The sequence below is a fragment of the Mustela nivalis genome, assembly GCF_964662115.1.
Source record: "Mustela nivalis genome assembly, chromosome: 19".
NCBI lineage: Eukaryota > Metazoa > Chordata > Mammalia > Carnivora > Mustelidae > Mustela > Mustela nivalis.
This window is the reverse complement of record NC_139038.1, coordinates 3,914,485-3,935,673: the sequence shown is the minus strand read 5'-3', so window position 1 is coordinate 3,935,673 and position 21,189 is coordinate 3,914,485. Positions and strand designations below refer to the sequence as shown.

The 21,189-nt window shown below is 46.0% G+C and overlaps 2 protein-coding genes across 2 annotated transcripts in view; one reads left to right on the top strand and one right to left on the bottom strand.

Moving 5' to 3' along the window:
* Positions 1 to 21,189, top strand: part of RBAK (RB associated KRAB zinc finger) — an 813,856-nt gene that overhangs the window by 723,357 nt on the left and 69,310 nt on the right. The gene's annotated exons all lie outside the window — the stretch shown is intronic.
* On the bottom strand, positions 7,128 to 13,990 carry LOC309854197 (speedy protein E4-like; the record flags this gene model as incomplete). Its single annotated transcript, XM_082713024.1, has 6 exons — positions 7,128 to 7,190; positions 7,375 to 7,543; positions 11,680 to 11,765; positions 12,249 to 12,307; positions 13,183 to 13,380; positions 13,876 to 13,990. The coding sequence occupies 6 exons, from the start codon at positions 13,988 to 13,990 to the stop codon at positions 7,128 to 7,130; spliced, it is 690 nt and encodes a 229-aa protein (XP_082569150.1).

Sequence of the window (21,189 nt, the reverse complement as noted above, 5' to 3'; positions counted from 1 at the left end):
TAATACAAATACAAAAAGAGAAAGCTTTATATTTTAAATACTAATAAATGAAGAGATCTTAATGAAGCCACATTAAAAGGTATAGATCTGGGGCACCTGGGTAGCTCAGTCGGTTAAGTGTCTGCCTTTGGCTCAGGTTTTTTTTTTTTTTTTTTAATTTTTATTTATTTGTCAGAGAGAGAGTGAGTGAGAGCGAGCACAGGCAGACAGAGTGGAAGGAAGAGTCAGAGGGAGAAGCAGGCTCCCTGCGGAGCAAGGAGCCCGATGTGGGACTCGATCCCAGGACGCTGGGATCATGACCTGAGCCGAAGGCAGCTGCTTAACTAACTGAGCCACCCAGGCGTCCCTTGGCTCAGGTTTTGACCCTGGGGTTTTAGGATAGAGACCAGCATTAGGCTCCCTGCTTAGCGGGGAGTATGCTTCTCCCTCTCCCTCTGCTGCTCCCCCTGCTTGTGCCCTTTCTCTGTCAAATAAATAAATAATATGTATATATTTTTAAAAGGTACAGGTCCAGGGGCGCCTAGGTGGCACAGACCACACTTGCTAGCAGCAAGAGCTGGTCAGGACTTCCGGGCTACACAGCCACAGCCAGGGCGGACAGAGCAGCTTGCGGAGAAGCACGCCTTTTGTGCAGGATTAGTTTGATGCAACAGCTCAGTGGGAGAAATCAGGAATGGGTTATGTGCCCATCATTAGCATAAATCAGTACTATTACCTTTGGAAAGAGTGTTACCTGGAGAAAACTTCCTCTGTGGATTTTGTATGTATCTAAATCTCCTAGAAGCTAAACCATTTTCTTGCTAGCATGGTAAAGGGGATGGTTGTTCTTAAGGGCCTGGGAGCCATCTCTTTGAAATGTAAACCTCAAGGAAGGTAGTGTCTCTCTGTCACCGGGACAGTTAAGGGTGGGCCCTAGACACCTAGCTCTGAGCTTTAACGACCTGTTTGTCAGAAATGGGTAAGTAGTTTTCTTTTTCCTTTGGACAGAGACAACTGGCACGGATGGGCACCAAGATGACAAGGTACATTTAGGATGAACAATGAAAAACTTATAGCAAATGCCGCTGGCAAGTCCTGTGACCCTGAAACAGGTGTATTGTTTTGAGGGAGAACTTCTGTGTAATGGATTGTATCTCCCGAGCTGATTGAAAAGGCGAGGTTCATTTTTCTCCTTGCTATCTTGTTAGTAGTTCGCTCGCCCGCGTGAGGCCGAAGACTGGGAACCACAGCGAGCGGTGACCTGAACTCGGACAGGAAGGGAGAGCTGCGCGGCAGTACTACGCGTGCGCGAACACGCACACAGGCCGAGCCGCACATGCGCAGGACGGCGGCGGTGCACCTGTTGGAGCCCACTCGGGAGCCCGTCAAATATCCCACCTCAGTTTCCCGTGAGTTCACGCGCCCACAAGTTAGGGGACGTCTCGAAGAAGCCACACTTAAAAAGTAAAAAGGCAAGGGGAGGGGAGGGAAAGGTAGGGAAGGGAAAAGTAAGGGAGAGGGAAGCAAAAGGGAAAGGAAGGAAAGGAGAAATAAAGGGGAAAACTGAAAAGAATAAGACAGTCCCGCCTTATCTAGGATGAGAGTAGCGGTAGAGGGAACGTGGCTGCCTGCTGAGGGAGAAGCTGAGAGAATGGGAGTAGCTCCTGAGACAGGCGCCCCGGAGTTGCCCGCGGGACTCTTCCTGAGTCCCTGCTCCTATTTCTTTCTAGTTTTCTCCGTGTTTCCCCTTCACAAAGCAGCTCCTCCTTGTCTGTCACTCAGTCTTAGTTATTTGACACAGACAGAGAGAGATCCCAAGTAGGCAGAGAGGCAGGTGGAGGGTGGGGGTAAGCAGGCTCCCTGCTGAGCAGAGAGCCCCATGCGGGGCTCGATCCCAGGACCCTGAGATCATGACCTGAGCCGAGGCAGCTGCTTCACTGACTGAGCCACATCACACCCCTGATCCCCACCACTCTCCTACTTTTCCATCTCCAGGCACTGGACTTCTTCCATCACTCCTGCTTCTCAGGACAAGCCCGCTGCTCCTCTGCTGTGTGGCTGAACTTTGCTGTTGCTGCCTTTTGACCTCCCCTCAGCGGCCACCTATAGCCCTGGATGCTTTCCGGTTCCAGAAGCTTGGCTGCTCTGACTCTTCTGTGCTCTGGGAGCCACACGTGCTTCTGCCATCAGCTCACACTTCCGAACCACCTCCCTGGATCCGTATTCCTTCTCAGCCTTCGGTGGCCTCTAGCCTCTCCCACTTTCTCAGCTGGTCCCTCTCTTTATCCTCCGTGTCTTAAGCTTCACCCCCTTCTCAGCAGCCTCGGCTCCCCCTTCTTTCAACTGGATCCGTCCTGATCTCTGTTTCTCTAGGTGTTCAGGCTGAAACCACCATGTTCTGCTCCAGTGTTCCCAAGCACTCCCAGTTCTCACCTGGCATCAGTCACCGGACTGTTTGCTTTCTTGCCTGTTGTTTACTGCTTTATTATGTGCATCCACCGTCCTGTTTCTTGTGCCTTTACATTCAGGTCTTTCCTCATTTGAGTTGTTTCCTAATCTGCCTTTACCTGCCACCTTGCAGAGACCTAAAGCTTCTTAAATATACATTTTAAGTCCTAGGTGTCTCATGTGTTATATCTGTTTCCAAGGTGCCATACTGTGTCTCCTCTTTGTTTCCGTGTCTGCAGAATCTAGCCTCTGCTGTTCCCAGTCCATCAACTGTGTCCCAATTCTGAATGCCATCCCTCTCCTTGAGCTGCTGTAATCAGATGCTGATGTCCGTGTGGCTCTTCTGACCTTGGTGGTTTCACTTTCTGAAATTGCTCCAGGCTTAGGAGTTCATCTCATTTATCAGAACTGCACCCCAACCCCAACCCCAACATACACAAACACACACACACAATTTTCCCTTTGGTTTCTCTTTACTCCATGGCTTGTTGTTGCTTAATAGAGTGCTGGGTTCATCTCCTACATATCTCACATCTCCCAAGCTATTCCAAATCCCCATGAGGACCCCATTATTTCAATCTTTATTTATTCAACTTCGCCAACATCTCCTGTGATAGATCTGTCCCCAAACTGTTACCTTCCCTGACTAACTGAGTTTTGCCAATCTCCACCATAGCCAGTGTGTTGTATAAATAATTTTTTAGATACCTCTCCCTCCCTGCTCCCTGGGAGAGAACCTCTAAATCTTTGGAATCCTGAGTGATAGGAGTGTTTGTTACTCACACTGGGCCCCGTGGACCAAACTTGAGTTTGTGCTAATGAGATGAGTCAGGATAGGGCCAGCCATACCAGGAACCCCAACAGGGGTGGGGCTTTGAACCACTTGATATCAGCCCAATCTCTAGGGGAAGGAAGAGAGTTGGAGACTGTGTTCGAGGTATGGCCAATGATGGAGTTAATCACACTTGCATAATGAAACCCCAGTAAAAACTCTGGTCACCAAGCTCAGGTGAGCTTCATGACGGGTGATATGCATCTATGTGCCAAGACATCCATGGGATGCTTCCCGCGGACACTGAAGCTTGGTATTTGAGACAGCCCCAGTATTCTCTGGTGCTACCATCCCCCAAGATGGTTTCCTCCAATATTCAGGATTCCTGCCATTAACTCTTTCTTCTCCATGCCTCTGTTATTTGACAGCTTTAGCTCCTCCTATCTTACTGTGTTTCTCAGAAAGTTCTCCCAAAGCCTCATTTCTTTCCAGTTGTTCTATTTCATCCCATACTGTAGATTTTCCTTCTACCAAAGAAGGGTGCTCCCTTGCACCTGTGGGACTGCTTGCCATGGATCATCGCCTAAAATGCATAATCTCACTGAGGCACGTTGCCTTGTTGTGAATTTCAGATTATCTAAGTCCCCATAGCTCTGTCTTCCTTTTTTCCCTTTTCCTGCCTCAATATCTTTGCCTTGTTTCTTGCTTTAAGAAACAAGCTCAGGGTTCACTTTATCTTGTTTTTTTTTTTTTTCTACATAAAATGTAACTTACACTTAGGGCGCTTGGGTGGCTCAGTGGGTTAAATATCTGCCTTCGGCTTAGGTCATGATCTCAGGGTCCTGGGATCGAGATCGCCCGCATCCGCATCTGGTTATCTGCACAGAGGGGAGCCTGCTTCCCCTGTCTCTTTCTGCCTGCCTCTCTGCCTACTTGTGATCTCTCTCTGTCCAATAAATAAATAAAATCTTAAAAAAAAACCCACATCCTCATTAACAAAAAACTTACACTTATTTTTCAAAGGTAAGAAGTGTGGCTGAATAATCACAACCCCATTAAGAAAGAGTATCATTGGACAGGAACTGTAAGACCATTGAGATGACCACAAACACCACGAAGATGAAGCCTTTTATCTTTATTATGTTTCCTCAAGAGACACATTGCAGTGTCCTCTTTAATAACCTAAAATAACATAAAACAACTTACAAATGTGTCATCCAGGCAAGTAAAAGAATTACAACTGATTCCCACAATTTAATAATGAAAATTACATGTCAAATAAACATTTACAGTAATAACAACTTGAGGGAATCACCTACCTAGTTATAAGTGTAATTGATATATAGCTATAGTAAAAACACAAAAACCTATGCCGAATATGTCAACAATATTTTATCTACAGCTGTAATCTCAAAGTTCTACAAAACTTTGTAGGAACATATTTTGAAAACTATAACTATTTCAGAACTTTTAAAAATAAATACATAAATATAAAATATAAAAATAAATAAAATAGTTCTAAGGACAACATTTTCAAAATATACCAATGAAATTCATGGCCTAATATTAGGCTATTATAATCCTTTGTCTCTCGTTTTATATTTTTTGAAGTAATCTCCTCCTTGTTTGTGTCCCAATGCATAAAAAACAGGATCTCCAACTCCTACCTCAAATGAGATTTGAATTAAAAAAATCTGAAATATTTGGTACCGCCCCAGGAAAGGGTGGATCCTGAAAAAAACCTGGTTTCTTATTGTCCTTCTCTGGTCTCCTATAGGTACTCCCAGCTCCTCGGAGTACAATATGAAAATTCCCTTTAGCTAATTTTATAAGGTCTTGGGTTCTTCTAGATTATCTGTACAAAAGACTCCTCTCATCCTTCCTCATGCCTGTTGTTAGTGTCTAGATTGATTTCCTGCTGTAAACCTGCGTCTCCCCGGGGCTCAGGGATCTGAAATTGAGAGAAAGAGAGGAGTTCATCGCAAGGAGTCAGATCGCAAGGAGTCAACGCTCCAGACATCTTGGTCAGTTCTAACCAGAATTTAGACTAATTCATAAATCCAACTTTATCTCTAATCCTTCATTCTAAACCCCAATTCGTTTTCAGTTATGACTCTTGGACTTTGTTGATCCTGACCCCGCCCCAATTTTTTCATGAGCCTAAGGTCACACCCGGTTATCTGCTTGATAGCCAGGACTCTAGGTGATTCTGCTCAGGGAGTAAAGCAAACTTGAGGGTCGCCTGGGTGGCTCAGGCGGTTGAGCGTCTGCCTTCCGTTCAGGTACCCAGGAATGAGTTCCACATCAGGCTCCTTGCTCAAATGAGGAGCCTGCTTCTCCCTCTGCCTGCTACTCCCCTGCCTGTGTTCTCTCTCTGTCTCTGACAAATAAAATCTTTAAAAATAAAACAAAAACAAAACAACAACAAAACAAACTAACAAACTTGAGAGAATGTTGTTTAGACCTGAAACTCACCTTGGTCCTTTAGTGCTACTTAAAGTCTGAACAAAGAACCATACTGCAAACATCAACATCATGAACCATGACCACATATCCTCCACTCTAACCCTAGATCCTAATGTTTAACCATAACACCTAGTCCTAAATTTGGTCAGTGCTGCATGGTCTAATGTTTGTCTCTTCACCTCCCTCAAATTTGTACATTGAGATCCTAACCCACAAGGTGATGGTGCTATAAGAGGAGGTCTTTGGGATGATTGGGCCATGGGGGGGGCCATCAAAAATGGCAGTAGTGCTCTGATAAAAGAGACCCCAGTGACATAACTCAGAACCCACTTAGTCTGCAACCCAGAAAAGGATCCGGCACCCTGCTCTCAGACTTCCAGCCTCCAAACCATGAGAAATAAATGTCTGTTGCTCAAAGCCATGTAGTACTTCGTTGTGGGAGCCGGAACGGACTGAGAACTAGTTCACATGATTTAAACCAAATCTTTACTTAATCGTCTGCCCAAATCCATAACTCTACGTGCTGATCACAATAAGCTATGCTAAAACTAGTATATCTTTTTTTAAAGATTTTATTTATTAATTTGACAGGCATATAACAAGTAGGCAGAGAGGCAGGCAGAGAGAGAGGTGGAAGCAGGCTCCCGGCTGAGCAGAGAGCCTGATGTGGTGCTCGATCCCAGGACCCTGGGATCATGACCTAAGCTGAAGGCACAGGCTTTAACCCACTGAGCCACCCAGGCACCCTGAAACTAGTATTTCTGAAGGTTCACTCATTCTGACAAACTCCTTGACTGTGAACCTGAGGGGAAAGATGTAATGGAACGAGATGAGAGACTCGTCCAGAAGTGGGCAGGGGACACAAAGGACTCACAGATGCCATCTGACATAAGCAATGTGTTCGCAAGCAAATGTGGATGAACACACAGCTAGTCCATATTGATCTTTTATTATTGGATACATAGACTGTTCCATCCAATGTCCTATTGTTAGACATTTACTTTGTTGTAAATAAATCCCCAGAGTTCATATCTCTGAGGCATGAAAGAGAAAGTAAAAACACAATGTAGGGGAAAAAATTGGAAACTTGCTCCCTTTTCACAGAAAGTCAACATTTCCTCAGAGCTATCATCTGGGCCCAGTTGGTTTCCATGGAATTATTTCGCCAAGTCCATGCCTCTGTGACAAACTGGTTTTCCTGAGGTCTGGCCTCCCGCACGTCTCCCTGAGTCATGGCTCTGTGGGGTTGTCAGCTCGTGGCTGGGACCTGAGTGCGTGTACGGCTTCCACCTCATAGTGCATGGAAGGCTGACGTGTGGGGCTAGGGAGATGAGCGTGGGCTCAGCTCCTGGATTCCTCAGATCTCCTCATTACACAAGAAATCATTGTGCCTGAACCCATGAGGACAGAGACCTACCTTCCCTTAGGCCGATGACCTCAGGCCTCCATGGCCCTAGGAGACCTAGGGCATCAGAGTGAGGCGGTCTCGCCCCCACAACCACAGGTCTGGATCAAAAGCCTGGATCTAGAAGACAAGCGGCCCCATGAGAACACAACTTCCAGATGGGCACTGCCCCCGCGACCCCCGACCTGCTCCCTCCTGTCGTCCAGACCCTTAATTCTTTCTGGTCCCAAATCCCCATGTCCCTCGCTGCACCTCCTCTCTCTCCCACTGGGCCCCACACCCCAAATCCCTCCAGCCAAACTACCTCTTCACACTCTTCTCGGGATACCCTGGTCCTCCAGTTCATGGATCGTATAAATTGGAATCTCAGTTTGTGGAACAAGGGTCGCTCGGACCGGTTCTTCCCATAGAGGAATGAAAAGATGGCCTGTTTGGGGGCCTGGTTATCCTCTTCCATATCATTGGCCAGGTAGCTGGAGAGAGACATCAGGTGGCTGGTCAGGAGCAGGACTGGAAGGATGCCCCTCCCCCACCTGAGCTCAGCTTCCCAGCAACACACAGGTTGCTTATTACCCAGTGTCACAGAGTGCCACTCAGTCATCAAGAGGGCATGACTGGAATATTAGATTGACAGCTGACTTATCCACAGAGACCTGGCAGGCCAGAAAGAGCTGGCATGATATTTTCAGAATTCTAAATGAGAAAAACATGCAGCCAAGAATACTATATCCATCTAGGCTATCATTGAAAATAGAAGGAGAGATTAAAAGCTTCCAGGACAAACAAAAACTGAAAGAATTTGCAAACACCAAACCAGCTCTACAGGAAATATCAAAAGGGGTCCTCTAAGCAAAGAGAGACCCTACAAGTGGTAGATCAGAAAGGAACAGAGACCATATACAGTAACAGTCACCTTACAGGCAATACAATGGCACTAAATTCATATCTCTCAATAGTTACCCTGAATGTTAATGGGCTAAATGCCCCTGTCAAAAGACACAGGGTATCAGAAACGATAAAAAAACAAAACCCATCTATATGTTGCCTCCAAAAAACTCATTTTAAGCCTGAAGACACCTCCAGATTTAAAGTGAGAGGGTGGAATAGAATTTATCATGCTAATGGACATCAGAAGAAAGCAGGAGTGGCAATCCTTATATCAGATCAATTAGATTTTAAGACAAAGACTATAATAAGAGACGAGGAAGGACACTATATCAACTCAAATGGTCTGCCCAACAAGAAGATCTAACAATTTTAAATATCTATGCCCCCAACGTGGGAGCAGCCAACTATATAAACCAATTAATAACCAAATCAAAGAAACACATAAACAATAATACAATAATAGTAGGGGACTTTAACACTCCCCTCACTGAAATGGACAGATCATTCAAGCAAAAGATCAGCAAGGAAATAAAGGACTTAAACGACACCCTGGACCAGATGGACATCACAGATATATTCAGAACTTTTCATCCCAAAGCAACAGAATACACATTCTTCTCCAGTGCACATGGAACATTCTCCAGAATAGATCACATCCTCGGTCCTAAATCAGGACTCAACCGGTATCAAAATATTGGGATCATTCCCTGCATATTTTCAGACCACAATGCTCTGAAGCTAGAACTCAACCACAAAAGGAAGTTTGGAAAGAACCCAAATACATGGAGACTAAACACCATACTTCTTCTAAATTAAAGAAGAATTGAGAAAAATCATGGAAACAAATGATAACGAAAATACAATGGTTCCAATCTGTGGGACACAACAAAGGCAGTCCTGAGAGGAAAATATATAGCTGTACAAGCCTTTCTCAAGAAACAAGAAAGGTCTCAGGTACACAACTTAACCCTACAACTAAAGGAGCTGGAGAGAGAACAAGAAAGAAACCCTATACCCAGCAGGAGAAGAGAAATCATAAAGATCAGAGCATGTGGACAGCCACATGCAGAAAAATGAAATTGGACCATTTCCTTACACCACACACGAAAATAGACTCGAAATGGATGAAGGACCTCAATGTGCGAAAGGAATCCATCAAAATCCTTGAGGAGAACACAGGCAGCAACCTCTTCGACCTCAGCCGCAGCAACATCTTTCTAGGAACAACGCCAAAGGCAAGGGAAGCAAGGGCAAAAATGAACTACTGGGATTTCATCAAGATCAAAAGCTTTTGCACAGCAAAGGAAACAGTTAACAAAATCAAAAGACAACTGACAGAATGGGAGAAGATATTTGCAAACGACATATTCAGATAAAGGACTAGTGTCCAGAATCTATAAAGAACTTAGCAAACTCAACACCCAAAGAACAAATAATCCAATCAAGAAATGGGCAGAGGACATGAACAGACATTTCTGCAAAGAAGACATCCAGAGGGCCAACAGACACATGAAAAAGTGCTCCATATCACTCGGCATCAGGGAAATACAAATCAAAACCACAATGAGATACCACCTCACGCCAGTCAGAATAGCTAAAATCAATAAGTCAGGAAATGACAGATGCTGGCGAGGATGCGGAGAAAGGGGAACCCTCCTACACTGTTGGTGGGAATGCAAGCTGGTGCAGCCACTCTGGAAAACAGCATGGAGGTTCCTCAAAATGTTGAAAATAGAACTGCCCTATGACCCAGCAATTGCACTACTGGGTATTTACCCTAAAGATACAAACGTAGTGATCCAAAGGGGCACGTGCACCCGAATGTTCATAGCAGCAATGTCCACAATAGTCAAACTATGGAAAGAACCTAAATGTCCATCAACAGATGAATGGATCAAGAGGATGTGGTATATATACACAATGGAATACTATGCAGCCATCAAAAGAAATGAAATCTTGCCATTTGCGACAACATGGATGGAACTAGAGCGTATCATGCTTAGCGAAATAAGTCAAGCAGAGAAAGACAACTATGATATGATCTCCCTGATATGAGGATGTGGTGATGCAACATGGGGGCTTAAGTGGGTAGAAGAAGAATCAATGAAACAAGATGGAATTGGGAGGGAGACAAATCATAAGTGACTGTAAATCTCACAAAACAAACAGAGGGTTGCTGGGGGGAGGGGGTTGGGAGAAGGAGGTGGGATTATGGATATTGGGGAGGGTATGTGCTTTGGTGAGAGCTGTGAAGTGTGTAAACCTGGTGATTCACAGACCTGTACCCCTGGGGATAAAAATATATGTTTATAAAAAATTAAAAATAAAAAAATTTTAAAAAAAGAAGGCATGGCTCGGCAGAGACTTCTCCTAGCTTGAGGATGGAGAGGGAACTCAATGGGAAGCCTGAGTGCATGTCCTGTGGGGGAACACCCACACCCACCCTTTCCCTTTAGCGAGTTTGTGCACAAACCTGTCTTCCCATAGAGCAAGGCCATATACATCTCTCATGGGCAGGAGCTGACCCTGTTCTATTCTGTAACCATGACTTTCCTACCAAATGAGTAATACAGGACTGGGTTCATTGGGTGCATTAATTCAACACGCACTCTTGAACCTCTCTTCCCATTGCCTCATGTCCTTGGTCCATAAGGTGTACTCTATATGTATTTGTTGAATGAATAAATGATGCTTTTTCTCATGTTCAAGTGCAATACTGATCACCTCCTAGTCCCAACATAACTTAAACCTATGCAAAACAGAAGGAATTCTGCAGTGCTTTGAGAGTGTGGTAATATGTTGACAAGTCCTGCAGGCATCGAGTCTAATGGGATTGGGGAAGGGGACAGGGGGGTGGAGCGGTGAGTGGATAGGAAATAACCATAGTCCAGAATCTCCATGACACTCGGATTTTAACAGAAGTGCTAATGCGGTGCGGAAGTCAGGGAGGTTGGCGGGGCGGGGAAGGGGGGAGCATCTGAAGATTTGGGAGTTGAAGTTGACCTTGAGGACAAGTCGTTTTCCTCAGGTATAGGTGCAAAATTACCTAGACAGAAAATGCAATATAGGAACAGAGGGAAGTGTCCTTAGAAGGTTGAAACACCAAGGGGATGAGCAAATCGGACGTAGACGAAAGGGTTGGATCCAAGCTCAGAAGCCTTGCCTTGACCCAGAACACCACTGGCCCTGGAGAGTGGAGGAGGAGACCAGAGCTTTGAAGGACTTCATGCACATAGCGCCCGCAGGCTTGGGGACAGTGTTGTAAGACACACCCGCGGGAACACTCACAACAGATCTGTGCTAAGTCTTGGGGGCGTGAATGGAGGCATTTGTGATGGGAATTCGTAGAGGAAAACAATTATGCTTGGTATCGCGGTGGGAAGGGGACAGACGGAGGATCAGGACCGGCTGCTTCGCTAGTCTGTTTGCTCAGGGCAGGGCCGTGTCCGTTCCTTCCTTCTGTCCTCTTAGAAGGGTCTTCTGTTTGCTTCTCCTGGCTGACGTCAGGGATGTTTGTGTTTACAAGGAACAGTCTAAAAAAACACTATACTATAAACCCATCGTTTTTATACACGGGGTCAACAGTGTTTGTAAAAAGTAGGTTAATAAACAGTTACAAATGGTTTAAAAAAGAAAAGTAGATGAAAGGTTAGGGTCCCACTTTCCCCCTCCATCCACCCAGGTAGCGAATTCTACTGAGGGATGAGACAAAAATACTCACAGGGCTATGAAGAAATGGATTCGCTGGTACTGCCAGGAGAAGAGGCCAGCACGGCTGAAGTAAGCTATGACCATAGACAGGAGATACTGGCGGCAAGAGGAGACACAGTGTCAGAGAGAGGTCACATCCTGGGAGAGGAAAACCAGTGGGGGATGGGGACAGGATGCTGGAGCAGGTGCTCCCACTTTGACAGACTGGGTGAATTTGCTTATTTGGTGTCAACAGGTTGGTTGCAAACCAAAGAAGGCAAGGGAAGGGTAGATGGTGCTCCCAGGATAGCAAGCTGTGCTGGTCTGAGGGCTTGTCTTCAGGACAGCCGGCCTCTGGAGGGTCTCTGAGAAGCTGGAGCCAAGGGGAGCCCCACCCAAGAGCTAAAAGAGAAGGGACTTAAGGTGGCAACAGCTTGAGGGGCACCCCTGGGACTCAGGTCCCAGAGGACCTGCAGGAAACCACGAGTCCTCAACGGGAAGTGTTGTTAGGATGAGGTTGGAGACAAGGTTTTGGAGGCATTGCCCTGCCCCAGGACAGATGGTGGAGCAAGAACACATCTGAGTGGAGAACAATGATACCTTGTCGGATACGCTCAGATTTTTGTCCCAGGCCAGAAATTTTTGAATGACAGGATCCTCTGTGTAAAGAGGGCATAGGTCAGGTTGACAAGCAGAATGGGGTTACTGTGGGAGCGTTCCAGGGAAAAGAGGAGAATGATGCCTCTCCTGGGGAACTTCCAGGATGTGGCCAGCGGTGAGGCTGATGGACAAAAGGGAGCAAAGACCAGTCACCTCCCAGGGAAATTTGGTGGCTTCTGGCGTGGGGAAGCTGAGGGAGCACACCTGTAAGATTGGATGGGAGGTCAACAGGGAAGCTGTCTCATCATGCATGGACATGCCACTGCGGAGACCACAGTCATTCCCCGTCATTTTCTCATCCCACAGTGACATAAGGGAATAAAGATGGCATGTCATTTCCACACCCCCTGCCCAACTGCACACACACAGCCAAGACATTTAGAGTCAAAAGGCCAATAAGGGGAACCTGGGTGACTCCATGGGTTAAAGCCTCTGCTTTCGGCTCACATCATGATCCCAGGGTTCTGACATCAAGCCCCACATCAGGCTCTCTCCTCAACGGGGAGCCTGCTTTCCCCCTCTTTTTCTGTCTGCCTCTTCCTGCTTGTGATCTCTCTCTCTCTCTCTCTCTCTCTGTCAAATAAATAAATAAAATATCAAAAAAAAAAAAAAGCTAAAGACCAATAAGAACTAAGACATCTCAGGAGTGTAACTGAGACCAAGCTTTCTCATCCCAAGTACAGACCTTTCTCCAAGTCTCACATAATCCTCTGTCATTTTGATGTGTCCCCAGTGAGGGATCATTATAGAGTCCTCCAAGGATGGAGAGCTCACCAACCTTCAGAGAATTCTTTTCCACTGGAAAATTCTTTTCCATTGGAAGCTTCTTGAATTTAAAGAGAAAATGGAAGAGGGTTGGAGGAGATCTTCTTACCAAGCAACTTTTTGAAGACCTCGTGGTGTTCAGGGAGCACTGAAGACACCCGTTGTCTCTTCAACTTCATCTTGAGGCCACACAGTGACTCCACGACCCAGATGTCCTCAGCGCCAGAGCCTGTCTCCTCATCTGACTCATCCCTTCCTCTCTTCCTTGTGGGGGACTCAGGCATGGGGCGGGGGTCTACCCAGGGGGCTGAGTGAAGAAACCAGGCTACAGTATAAGGCTTTTGTCTTTGGAATTCAGCCACCCCTTCTCCCCCTCCAAAAACCTCAACTTCCCCTTCATTCTCTCCAGGCTTCCTGACAATTGACATCTCCCCAACCATGTTTCCATCTTTCTCCTTTGTTGATACACATCTGTCCCCATTCATCTTTGGCACTGTTTCACCACCCCCATCCTCAAAATTTCATTGTAGATAACTTCTCCCCTGGGAATAATGACATCATTTCCTCTCTTCCTTTACCTCCTCTTTGGACCTCATCTCCTAACCCTCTTTCCCTGCTTCTTGGGTATTCCTTCCATGGTTACAGTTTTGTCCCCAACTCCTATACTTTCCTTCTCCAATCCCCGGCTTTCTGGATCTCTCCTGTCACACACACCCTACTCAGACACTCCTTCCTGACTTTTGTACCCATTCCTCTTTACTAGCCAAGCCTCTCAAGTCCCTTCCTCTTCCTCCTTTCTCACCTGATGGTCCTGGGATTTCATCATCCACCACATTGAAGGGGTACCCTGAGGTGCTAGGCTGGGGACTCTGGTCCTCAGACTGGGAATGCGGTTGATTAGGTTGATCATCAGCCATGATTTCTCCCAAGCTCTTTCTGTCCTCCCAGAAACCTTAGACCCTGTTCTGGGCAAATTCCAAATGAACAGAAGCTCCTGGTCCCTTCTCCAAGCTGGGGCAAAGCCAGGAGTGGCGAAAAGGTCTGTGAAGATACAGTTGTCCACCTCTGCTGCCAAGCACCATGGAATCTGGTCCTTCCAATCCGGAAGGTCGGAAGCCTCTGATGTCACAGGTCATTCCAGCCTGGCAACCAGTTTGAAGGGAAACACGTAACTGCCACACTGGTGTCCAGTTTGGGATCTCGAGGTAAGGGCTGTTTCCAGCCACCGACCCAGCCTTGGACCATCCTCCAAAACTGTCCTCGAGGGGTCTGGATGGCTCTCTCCAGCAGATGACCGGCTCTCTCCCCTCTTGGCACATGTTGGGCTCTCTCCATCCTTCCTATTCCTAATTCAGGGCACAATCTGGTGGGAGAAGGAGGAAAGAGACAAGGGAATTTCGGATGGGCCGAAACGTAAGAACTTACAAGACAGACATAAGTATGTCAAGAAGGTTCCAGGTCCATGGACTTGTTGGAATTAAAAGTTAGTTTAAGGGACACCTGGGTGGCTCAGTTGGTTAAGCAGCTGCCTTCGGCTCAGGTCACGATCCATCATTCTGGAATTGAATCCCACATCAGGCTCCTGGCTCGGCGGGGAACCTGCTTCTCCCTCTGCCTCTGCCTGCCTCTCTGCCTGTGCTCACTCGCTCCCTCTCCCTCTCTCTCTCTGACAAATAAATATTTTTTTTTTAAAAAAGTTAGTTTAAATCGCTTAATTTGGTAGACTTTTTCCACTCCATGTTTTACTGACATTGTGTTGGGGGTGGGTGTTCAGTGGTGGGGGAGCACTCACGCTCTCCTCTGAGGCATCTCTGAGCCCAAGAGACATTTTGGGAACCTGAACCGGTAGATAACTGTACCTGTGTTCTCACACAATCAGACGGTGTCTACACCTTAAGACGTCCCTGGACCACCCAAAACCTGCCCCTTGATCGCAATTAATCAGCTCTAGTCTGCATCTGAAATTTGTAAGCCCGTGTATCACTCTCGACCCAGAAACTTCATGACCACTTGTGTATCTTTTGAACAAAATGCCACATGCACAAAAAGGCTAGATGGAAAAATCTCCCGTTTAATAAAGGCAGAATCTGTTTAACCAAGAAGGTGGGAAGCATGTGGTAGCGCAGACGCAGTCACAGAGGTCTTGGCCAGCTGTCCATTAACATCAGAGGAACCTTCTTCCCAACCTCCTACCTCCTACCTCTGCTTCTCACCTGTGCATCTGAATCTTGCTCACTCAATCCTTCTGTGTTAAAATAAAATGACTGAAAATTTACCATTTTAACCATTTTTGAGGGTATGATTTGGTAGCAGTATGCACCTTCGGGTCTCTGTGCGACCATCAGCACCATCCTTCTCCAGAACTTTTTCGTCTTCCCTGAAACTGAAACTCTGCACCCACTGAAGGAGAACTCCCCCTTCTCCTCTCCCCCAGCCCCTGGCAAGCACCATTCCACTTTCTGTCTCTAGAGATTGGGATATTTCAGATAGCTCCTATCATTTGAATCATGCAGTATTTTATGCGTATGTTTCTGATTTATTTCATTCAATAAAATGTCTTCCAAGCTCCTTTGTGTTATAGTGTGTGAAAGAATTCCTTCCTTTTTAAAGATGTATAATATCCATTCTGTGTGTGTGTACGTTTGCATTTTACATGTTCCTTTCACAATCATAGAAGAACAGTGATACATACATACCATTTTCAGTTTATCCATCCATCTGTTGATGGACGCAAGTATTGAGTCCACATTTTGGGTAAGCCTTGCTTTCGATCCATTGTATGAACTTGGATGAAAAACACATCTTTAATTCAGGATGTCCCTCAAGTTTTATTTTGCACTTTGATCAAACTTACGGATAGCTAAGGAGCCCAGTCCAAGCATAAATAAAGTCAAACCAGTTCACCCAGAAAACAATATGGAGGTTTCTCCAAAGATTTTAAAAAACCAAACGAACAAACCCAAAAAAACAGAAGTACCATATAATCTGGCACTCTTATGGCCGGGTATACAACCAAAGGAAATGAAAACAGGATATTAAAGAAATATCTGCCCTCCTGTGTTCATTGCACCATTACTCACAATAGCCAAGATAGGAAAACTACCCTGGTGTCCGTCAACGGAGGCGGGCATAAAGAGGATGTGAGGTCCATACACAGGGAGCTGTAGATTGGTATTTGTATAGAGGTGAGAAAGTAGGAAATCCTGCCATTCGTGACAACATGGATGGACCTTGAGGGCATTATGTGGAATGAAATAAGACTGACAGAGAAAGACAAATACTGCGTGGTAACATTTATATGGGAAATCTTAAAAAACAACAAAAAGACAAACTCAGAGAAACAGAAGGTTAAAAAAAAAAAAAGGAGGTTGCCAGGGGTGGGGAAGGTGGAGGAACTAGGGAGAGGCTGGTAAAAAGAAGAAAACTTTTCAGTGAGAAGATGAAGTCTACAGATCTCATATCAGACACAGTAACTGCACACAACATAGCAGGCTCCCCACCGAGCAGAGAGCCCGATGCGGGGCTCGATCCCAGGATACTGAGACCATGACCTGAGCTGAAGGCAGAGGCTTTAACCCACTGCCACCTAGGCACCTCTGGGATTTGTTTTTTAGAACAAGGGATGTGATGCGCTAAAGACTGAAGCAAAACCCCAGGATTCACCTCAGCTGCTCTGATTCAAGTCCTCTGTCCTGTTCACGATGTCCCTTCTCCATCTGCTCAGACTCCTGTTGGTAGACAATCTGGAGAACATAAGCCAGTAGTTATAATATGCTTGTCTAAAAGATGGGGGCGGTGAGGGCGCCTGGGTGGCTCAGTGGGTTATGCCGCTGCCTTCGGCTCAGGTCATGATCTCAGCGTCCTGGGATCGAGGCCCGCGTCAGGCTCTCTGCTCAGCAGGGAGCATGCTTCCCTCTCTCTCTCTCTCTGTCTGCCTCTCTGTCTACTTGTGATCTCTCTCTGTCAAATAAATAAATAAAATAAAATAAAATAAAATAAAATAAAATAAAATAAGATGGGGGTGGTGAGAATGGGAAAGTAATGGTTTTGTTACAAAGCAGCACATGCCCTTGTGCAAATCCTCCTGCCTTCAGGGTCCCATCTCTTCAACCTATAAAAGAAAATACGTAGATAAGATGACCTGTAAGCGTTCTGCCCATGTTAACACAACCAAGGCAGTGAGGAAGCAAACTGGACAAGAGCAGGGACGCCAAGGCTAGGGTAAAATTGTGTGCTTCCGTCCAAGCCCCCTCCCCCTCTCCGTGTGTTGATGTCCTAACCCCTGGTACCTCAGAACGTGATGTTTTCTTCTTCTTTTTCTTTTCTTTCTTTTTTGGTGTTGGGTCTCTACGGAGGAAAATGAAGGTAAAATGAAGCCTTAGGGAGGACATCGTGATCTCAAGGTCATGAGCCCCAAGCTAGGCAGGGCACTCAGCAGGTAGTCTGCTTCTTTCTCTCTCTCTCTCTCTTTGTGTCTCCCCCTCTGCCCGCCCCTTGGTCATGCACTCCCTCTCTAAAATAAATATATAACTCTTAAAAAAAAAAAGTAAAATTTGGATACAGAGACTCCCAGGTAGAGAGAAGAGAGTGTGATGATACATAGAGAGGGGACAGTCGGCTACAAGCCAAGGAGAGAGGATGGGACCGAGCCCCCGCAGCCCCCCCAACCCTGCCAAGGAACTAGGCCTGCCCACACCTGGATCTCAGTCTCCCAGCCTCCAGAACTTGGAGATAATTCATCTCTGTTGTTAAGGCCCCTGGGTTGTCTTACTTTGTTGCAGCTTCCCTGTGAACCCATCCAACCAGTATTTTGCATAAGAGGGAATTCAGATTCAGTCACTTCCCTCACACTCCTGTGGCCCCTTCCATTAAAGCAAGCCATGTCCCAAGGCTTCAAAGAAGAACTAATTCTTTCATACAGATTAGCAACTTGAGCGTTCATAGCCTCTGACATTTTCTGGTCACCGTCAATGTGCTAGTTTGGGGGCAAAAAATGGATGAAAGACTTTAAGAGAAGAAAGATTCTCAAATCTTGAGGATGGTTGCCAGAGATCTTCATAAAATTGATGTGTTAAAGAGAAACAGGAGCCAACACAGGCAATTACTTAGAAAATTAAGGGCTAGAAAGGCTTCTTCAAGTATGGTGTCAAAACAGAAGAAAAGTAGGAAGAGAAAGTGAGGGTCATCTGGGGGGCTTGCATGGTTAAGCGTCTGCCTTTGGCTCAGATCATAGACCCAGAGTCCTGGGATCGAGTTCCACATCAGGGCTCCCTGCAGGGAGCCTGCTTCTCCTTTTGCCTCTGCCTCTCTCTCTCTCTCTGTCTCTCATGAATAAATAAATAAAAATCTTTAAAAACATTATGTCCATATGGCAGAAAATAAAAGTAAAACATTAAGTTCAAAAGGTCAATGACAAAATGGGGGAAATATTTGTACTTAATACAAATACAAAAAGAGAAAGCTTTATATTTTAAATACTAATAAATGAAGAGATCTTAATAAAGCCACATTAAAAGGTATAGAACTGGGGCACCGGGGTAGCTCAGTCGGTTAAGTGTCTGCCTTTGGCTCTGGTTTTGACCCTGGGGTTCTAGGATAGAGACCAGCATTAGGCTCCCTGCTTAGCGGGTAGTCTGCTTCTCCCTCTCCCTCTGCTGCCCCCGCTTGTGCCCTTTCTCTGTCAAATAAATAAATAATATGTATATATTTTTTAAAGGTACAGGTCCAGGGGCGCCTGGGTGGCCCAGTGGGTTATAGCTCCTGTCTTCAGCTCAGGTCATGATCCCAGGGTCCTGGGATTGAGCCCCATATCAGGTTCTCTGCTCACCAGGGAGGCTGCTCCCCCGCCCCCCCCTCTCTACCTGCCTCTCTGCCTATTTGTGATCTCTGTCTGTCAAATAAACAAATAAAATCTTTAAAAAATAAAAAAATGGTGCAGATCTGGCCCAGACAGAATCACAGGGTTCAGATTTGCCTTCCCTGCTTAAAGAAGTTTCTAGGAGGGGGAAATATATGAATATATGAAATGACAGGGTTTAGTCATTTGGAGAGAGGAGTGAGCCCCCAAGAGCTTCCAGTTCACCGCCCAGAGAGTTATCTAGGCTGAGGTATGTGGCAGGGGTCCTGGGGGTGCCCAGGATGTCTCTGAGTTGGAGGGACAGAGTTGTGTGGTGAGGGGGAAGGAGGCATGACAGCCAGAGTTCACAGGCAGAGAACCAGAGTGGACAGAGAGGCAGGAGGGTGTCCCAATCTTCAGGTGAGCAGGTCAGAGCCTATCGGGGAGACAAGGGCTGGAGGCCAGGACCCAATAGACGGGGCAGGCGGGGGCTCTGCCTGTCTTCCCCAAGGTGCTCAGCATAGCTTCCTTCCTTTACCTGCCGAAAATGGAAAAGAACACAGAAGAAATGTGCCTGGAGGTTTTCCAGTCTCGGGCCTAGGGGAAGTGTGGTCACCTCTCATGAATTCCAGCCTTCTGTTGGTGAGAAGTCTGTTGGTGGGAATTCGGGCACAGACCACACTTGCTAGCAGCAAGAGCTGGGCAGGACTTCCGGGCTACACAGCCACAGCCAGGGCGGACAGAGCAGCTTCCGGAAAAGCACGCCTTTTGTGCAGGATTTGTTTGATGCAACTCCTCAGTGAGAGAAATCAGGAATGGGTTATGTGCCCTTCATTAGCATAAATCAGTACTATTACCTTTGGAACGAGTGTTACCTGGAGAAAACTTCCTCTGTGGATTTTGTTTGTATCTAAATCTCCTAGAAGCTAAACCATTTTCTTGCTAGCATGGTAACAGGGGATGGTTGTTCTTAAGGGCCTGGGAGCCATCTCTTTGAAATGTAAACCTCAAGGAAGGTAGTGTCTCTCTGTCACCAGGACAGTTAAGGGTGGGCCCTAGACCCATAGCTCTGAGCTTTAAGGACCTGTTTGTCAGAAATGGGTAAGTAGTTTTCTTTTTCCTTTGGACAGAGACAACTGGCACGGATGGGCACCAAGATGACAAGGTACATTTAGGATGAACAATGAAAAACTTATAGCAAATGCCGCTGGCAAGTCCTGTGACCCAGAAACAGGTATATTGTTTTGCTGGAGAACTTCTTTGTAATGGATTGTATCTGCCGAGCTGATTGAAAAGGCGAGGGTCATTTTTCTCCTTGCTGTCTTGTTAGTAGTTCGTCTGTGACATGCAACACAGTCTGGTTTAATGGTTATTTAACAATACAACAGGGGAGTCTGGGTGGCTCAGTCAGTGGGGGACTCTTGTTTTCAGCTCAGGTCCAGATCTCAGCGTTGTGGGATCGAGTCCTGCATGGGGCTCCACACTCTGCACAGAGTCGACTGAGGATTCACTCTCTAGCTCTCCCTCTGCCCCTCCCCCTGCTCTGTCTCTTTCTCTCTAAAATAAATCTTAAAAAAAAAAAAGAACAATAGCGTGGTTGTCTTTTTTTTTTTTTAAGATTTTTTTTTATTTAATTGTCAGAGAGAGCGAGTAAGAGCGAGCACAGGCAGACAGAGTGGAAGGCAGAGTCAGACGGAGAAGCAGGCTCCCTGTGGAGCAAGGAGCCCGATATAGAACTTGATCCCAGGACGCTGGGATCATGACCTGAGCCGAAGGAAGCTGCTTAACCACCTGAGCCACCCAGGCGTCCCGCGTGGTTGTCTTTATTTCTATAGTTGCAGAGAGAATTTCTTGGATGGCAGGAGATTTTACTTTTAATCCTCACCACCCGCTACTGGTTAAGAAGCAATTGGCTAAGAAAAGGATTACATCATCTCACCAAAAAATACTGATAAAGCATCGTCCTTATGGTCCCATTTTTGAAAAATGACATTTTCAGCTAACATACACATAATTCTCTTTGATGCGCAAGATCTCGGGTATCTGGGTTTGTTTGGTTGCTTTGTGCGTGATTTCTGATTGTTCTACAGTTTTCATGCATTCGTTGTATACTCTGGACAAGCTAAGTTTTCTATTTTCTTCCCCTTTCTTGGAGAAACCATGTGCCCATGGATGATAATATCTAATGTCATGACTGGATATTAATTGTAGACCAGTGTTTTAGTGAAACTTGTAATATTTCAGTGATGTGCATAGTATACACCCTTTCATTGTCCTCTC